General features: G+C 33.6%; 1 protein-coding gene across 1 annotated transcript in view; it reads right to left on the bottom strand.

Annotated features, from left to right (window-relative positions):
- The window catches only part of LOC144432744 (neuronal acetylcholine receptor subunit alpha-10-like), a 78,874-nt gene that overhangs the window by 18,889 nt on the left and 53,159 nt on the right, over positions 1–6,826 (bottom strand). Inside the window, exon 2 of the mRNA XM_078121015.1 lies at positions 969–1,105. Coding sequence (XP_077977141.1) covers positions 969–1,105 — 137 coding nt within the window. The remainder of the gene's footprint in view (positions 1–968; positions 1,106–6,826) is intronic.

The following is a 6,826-nucleotide window of genomic DNA, read 5'->3' as shown; positions in this document are numbered from 1 at the left end:
AAAACAGTAGAATTGACACAATACATAAAGTCTAAAATGCATATTATTATAATAAGTTGTTATTATCTAGCTAATTATAAAGACTTAGCGTGGGAAAGCCGACAGCTAGTGGTATATTCAGGTTTGAAATCTAAATGAATCCCGGGGCGCACTTTTCATCATCAAATATCTGTTAGTGTGAAAATTATTGCAGCGTATTGGCGACATCATTTCATTATTCCAAACAAATACACATCAGGCTTCAGTCTGCACTTTTAATAATTTAACAAGTTTGTGATTACATGATAAACTTGGGGGTCTACTGACAAGGTGGCTTTACAAACATACACTCCTATCTCATCTAATCACGACAGATTCCCTTCCTGTCAAACAACATATGACAAGCCGACTACTTTAATTACTTTCGTGTACTAACGTTGGCGTCATTGTTAAGTTAATGTAAAGAAGAGCATTATTCAATTTCTATACCGTAATTCAATTTCATACATGTAATTAGTTTTCGTGGCACTGCAGAATTGAGGTGATGTTGCAATATGTAAATGTTTTCTATCGGAGCATCCTAGTTTTTCATTAAAAGAATTCCAGCCGTGCCTTCGATACTTTGCTTTAATCAGTATAGTTAACGAGTTGCGCCGAGCAATACTGTTCAGATGAGTTCAGCTGCGCGATTTTCCAATTTGTGTGTATTTCACTACGTTTTAATATTCCATAATGAGCTCCTCCACGGATTTTTTTCCTTAGGAAGCTCATTACAATATACTGCTGGAGGAATCGGTGCATTTTCTTATCTTACATGCTTTTCACAACATTAAGACTAAAAATAAACACACTTCTAGTATCATTAGCCTCCATAATATATCGATGTGGCAGTTGTAAGAGGGTGTCTCTGATTACTTAGTGCAATGGCTAATGACTCGTCCTAGACACTCCAAATGAATAAGCACGAACACAGATATTAAAAAACTTACCATGTCCGCTATCTGATTAAGGTTCATGTCAAAAGTCACCAAAATTGGACTTGAAAAGTTCTTGACGGGTCGTACTTTCTTGTTGTAATTTTGAAATAGTACGTTGACCAACTTCTGCTCACTACCAATCGCAGAAACTGTACAATAAAGACAGAATTCTAAATTTAGACTTGCAATCATTAGAAATTACCACCTGCAGATAAATTGCGATTGAGATATTTTATTAATACTACCCGTTTTCGACTGTTAATCATGAATCAAGTTATCCTTGGGAAATTACCATTTACGTCACAATACAAAAAGTACACAAGATCTTTAAAATGACCCAAGCATGGCTACGTATACGTAAGCTGAAAGCTTAATAAAATGCACGTATGTTTATACAATCATCCCCGCAGGCTCTTAAACTATTTAAAGGGATACCCTGGAATAAGACATTTTTGAAGAAGTCAGTGGGCTATGTATTACACGCTGCAACAATAAACGAACATATAGAGCATGCTAAAGGGGTTTCCAAGATGATACAAAACGTCATATATGTGGGGTTTTAACCTTGTACACATAGTTGGTCCCTTCGAACATTTTTTCGTTCAAAGTGGTGTCAAGTTCATGTATTACAACGCTTAAATCCTTAGAACCGTTGCATGTGAAATTTATTGAAATAGCATGTTGAATCACTAAATCGTTAAAGGGACACAAACTGAGTTTATGTTTTTTCGGGAAGTAATTTTTTCTGCATATTCAAAATTCATATTCAAAAGCACTCACAGTGTACTACTTACTGGTGTATACTGAATCATCACTTGCATTTAACTATAATAATAACTAAACTGATATTAGGATATATCTGGTAAACTATCACATGACGTAATTAATTATACGTATCATAAAATGTACAAGAACCCCTACTATACAATCAACAGTTCTAACAATGCCATCTACTACATTTTCACCTCGATAGGCTTAACGATTTCTAATATTTTCTTTCTCAAAATTCACATTTATTGTGCGCTTTTCACAATTCACAATCGAAGACATTTTACACAATTGCACATACAGTAATAGGCAATTATTAAGCTTAAACTCAATATTGAGACCTTTTAGGTACATTCCAAGATGTGTAAAACCGATAAATCAACCTCTAATACTGCTCCTGAACAAATACTAACTAAACGTACTTGCAGTGTGTTAGTTTATTTTGTCGGGGAGTACTTGGTAAAAATCAATTTCTCAAGAAGTGTAACTTTAAGACACTTGTTTCAAGGCAAAGGCTTCAAATCTTACAAAAGTACACCGATATTGCATAATGGTAGCTCACACAAAAATAACGCAGAAATGTTGGTAAACTGTTTATTATGTTGATGAAATGAGCAGTATAGTAAGATTCTTGTGGAGACAGACTATAAAGTGAAGCCGTGTTAGTGATAATTTGGTCTATAGCCATACTGTGAATGTAGCAATATTAGTACGACTGGGGAACTAATGAAAAGAAGCAATGTAAGTGAGTTTTTTTGTTCAGTAAGACGACAAGGTGGAGTCACATAAGTAAGATATCTGTCGAGACAGAAGATGGTTTGTTTCTCGTCAACTTATTTTCATTTCACCAGTATATACATCATGATAATTATACACATTAGAGTGTGTTTACGAAGAGTTATAATTAACACATAAAATACAAACTTGTTTTTATAATATTTGCTTGTTTGTTTGTTTGTTTGTTTGTTTGTTTGATTGATTGATTGATTGTTTGTTTGTTTGTTTGTTTGTTTGTTTGTTTGTTTGTTTGTTTGGTTGGTTGGTTGGTTGGTTGGTTGGTTAGTTGGTTGTTTGTTTATCAGTAATATTCTATGGGGATAACATATAAATATCAATATGAAAGCCACAAATAATGACATCTTCAATAAAACATTAATATGTGTGTGTGTGTGTGTGTGTGTGTGTATTTTGATGAACCTTTTGATGTAACACTTATACCATTTATATAGACGACATCATTGCAATATGAAGTAAACCATTAGGGAAATTAGGACACAATTAATTATGGAATGGAGAAGCTCTACAAAGTTCAACAGTAAACTAATCTATGGTTTTCAAAATGAGGCCTTGAAGGACTATGTATCTACAATTGATATACTAGTGGGTCATTTCCTCGATATTATTAATCATTCCATGGATGACTTTGGTCATCATTTATATACATTTATCGATATTCATTTTTTAATACGTCTCATTTTTCATTGGTTATAATTCTCTTCGATTTTTTCTAATAATAAGATTTCATATATATTGCAATGTATACGAAGTAAAAGGTTAAATCTGGTCTTCCAAAGCTTACTCAAATACGACATACTGTACCTTCGTAGGGAGAGCAATATCGCAATATTAATTTTCCTGATTTATCATCAATATGGTAAACCATGTCAGATGTACACACAGTAATTTATCGCGGTTCATTCATAACATCATTTATTTGGCGATACATACTTCAGATGATCACAACATACAGGTCGAGTGAGAACGCGTATCTCTGGAAGGATCATGCCATATCGTAAAAATCTTCATGTGTACATGGACCTATTTGAAATCACATAGTTTACTTGTAAAAAAAGTGAACATTATGGACATTAAAAAAAATGTCAATGTATGCAATTTATGAGCACTCCAGAAATAACGCCCACAGTTGGGAAAACGTGTTACTCCCTAAGCCTTAGCCTTGTGTTATATTGGTTCTGGTTCGCTACGCAGTAAATGATAAATGGCCAGTACTGTCATTTATTTTTAGTTCGATAATTCTTGTCTAAAAGCTAACTAAAACTTAAATCCCACCGTTGTTCCATTTCAGCATGTTAGTGTAGCAAACATTCACGATAATACTATTATATAAATCCTACAGTTTCAAGTGAACAAAGTCTACGCGAAATAATGTAGAACATGTATAGTTGTTTAAGTCGTGCGACGTGACTATTATGTAACTCCATAAATCTATTTAGTGTCACCTTTTCAGATTTCACATTTGTATCAATAAAACATAGATTAAGTCATAACACAGATCAGAAATAATTTCAGTCTGTAGTTTCTCGACAAACATTGGGATTATATTAAGAAGCCCCAACGTGCCTTGATCAGTTGTACAGTGACCCTTGACAGTTTTCAAGCCAGAAATTAAAAGAAAAATAACTGTCCAGAAGAAAGTATATAGCGCAAATAGTAATGAGGAAATAATTGATGATATAATTTCAGAGGATTTGAACGGTAGGACAATTCATTCTTACACATCCCTCTTACTATCTTTGCACAATGTACTTACTATGGCTGTTTCCATATATTTGCAACAAATTTGTATTTATCTTGGCTGGCAAAGAGCCTTAGTTGTTGCTGTGGTCTTAGTTGCAAGGCATATAGTAGCCATTTTTTTCTATGTTTATCCACATGCTTATCCATATCCCTGTTGTCATCTTTGTCATCATTATATGCCATAATTTCACCATTGCTATGGGCGTGGTCTTAGTTTCTAGGTAAATGTGCGTCAGCGTTTTAATGTTTATCCACTTGCCTGCACATCCCTGTAATCTTTGCAATACACGCCATCATTTGGTTGTTGCTATGGGCGTGGTCTTTTTACTAGGCATATATGTGTTCAATTTGTAATGTTTTTCATTTGCCTATTCGTATACATGCCTGTAGTTATCCTTGTAATATACACCGTCATTTGTCTGTTGCTATGGGAATGGTCTTGTTGCTTGGCAACAAGACCGTTTATTTTATCTTATTTTTTATTTTTTGAATTTATATATCCACTTGCCTATCCTTCCCTCTTCTTATCTACGCAATAAACTCTGTAACATTAATCCATCTATCCCTTGAATTACTGAATATGTCAAAGGTTCTTCTGAATCGATTAAATGTAGTCCGATTTTATCACCAAACAATTGGTTTTGACATAGCAATCCCTCACTTTTCCTTCCGTAGGGATGCTTCATTTTGTGTTTATTAAGTAGAAAGGCCACTTGTACAAAACAGTCTCTTTACAATCATAATACAGGACTATCTTTCCAATTCCGTAGGATTATTTCTGTAAGCATATACAAGTAAAACTTGGAATTAAAAACGTGGAATTAAATGAAATAGAGGGATGAGTGGCATTTAATACAGCCAGCTATTGCCATTGTAATGAAACACACTCTAAAAATACCGGAATAATACTTGGGTAATATAATATTTTCTGTTTATACCGTGTACAGCTACATTGTGATGCTTGTCAATGATAAGAAGAAGCCGTAATACCTAAGTATGCTGAAAATAGATCAGTAGGGGTCACACACGATTTTCCTTTAAATCGGAATAGAACATTAACACAGCCGACTTTCATATCTTCAGCCATCATCCGTAATCATAATCGGACAATAACTATAACTCTAGGACGTGTGCATTACCAGGACTCCCAATGGTGTCATAAAAATGCATTAAGTATAATGTGCGCCAATTTAGCCTCCAGTATAGTTTTGTAAACCACTCAAGCGGCAAGGAACAAACTTCAAGCACAATTTTTTACATTTCCTTGCATGACCCCTTTACGACCAATAAGAGCTATTAAGTTGGGAAGATGTCATTTTATGATCATATCAATTGTAGAGTCACATGGTGGTTTTAGCGAGTTCTTCGTACGGATCATTGCCTTTATGCATTACATTTTCCCCTACATATACTTCTCTTAAAAATGCACTTAGACAAGCAGATGTGTCATGCTGTTTTCCCATTTTAAAAGAAACCCCTCAGGTTCTGTGATGAGTATCTCTAATGGATATTTTGTGACGTGACATAAACACTTCTGAAATCACTGTTCTCTACAAAGGGGATTAAAGATGAAGTATTTAATTGCTACTGATAATCCATAATGTACTGCTTTTAACTATCGCTTGCTTTGTAATATCCCTACTGAGACAATTAGGAAACACTCACAATGTCTTAAATGTAGGCTTCCTAAAGAATTACACGGTTAATATTATTCCCATAAACATAAACATTATATAAGAATCGGTCGTTTGAAAGTAGGAAAATTGTCATTATGATAAATATATGAGTATTTTCAATACACTAACATCAGGAAATGTATTTATTTTACTGAGTTATAATGTAAAACATACCTCGTTGTAAAATGAGTATTTAAGTGATTGGAAACGTTGAAGTAGTTTTACGGTGGTATGGCTTTACCTACATAAAGTGGCACATACTGGGTTTATAACCCTTTTACTAAACTGAAAATGCTTACATAAAACCTCAGATAAACTATTATAGTATAATATGTATGTCGGTGCATGTGCCTTCTCTTAGATTACAATTGCCTTTTAATTTTGTTAGAAAAGTTGATTGCCTAATATGGATTCCGTATAAAATGTCATTGGATCATCTATATGTGTTATATATATATATATATATATATATATATATATATATATATATATATATATATATGTGTGTGTGTGTGTGTGTGTGTGTGTGTTATACAAGGTTTGAGTTCAGTGAATTGCAAATAATAGTTACATTTGCTTTAGTAAGTAGAATACTATAGTAACTTTTAAATATGCAGTATAAGTCGCAGGCACATTATAAACTTCGATTGCGTTCCTTTGAATTAGCATTGCAAGATACACGTTCGATAAAGCTTGAAATATTACTTTACACGGTGTGGTATAAGGAAGACCGAACATTTACACTAGGTGTTATGGCTTAACTGGTATAACGTAATACCTCCCTGATAACACCGTCGTAACTATTAAACAAATATAATACGTGAAGAAATAGCGTATCTGCTAATCTTTTATATTTCGCTTGGAATCCCCGTAACAATATACTTTAAC

Source organism: Glandiceps talaboti, chromosome 3, assembly GCF_964340395.1.
Source record: "Glandiceps talaboti chromosome 3, keGlaTala1.1, whole genome shotgun sequence".
NCBI lineage: Eukaryota > Metazoa > Hemichordata > Enteropneusta > Spengelidae > Glandiceps > Glandiceps talaboti.
Note: the sequence above shows the minus strand (reverse complement) of the source record. Positions and strands in the feature narration are given on the sequence as shown.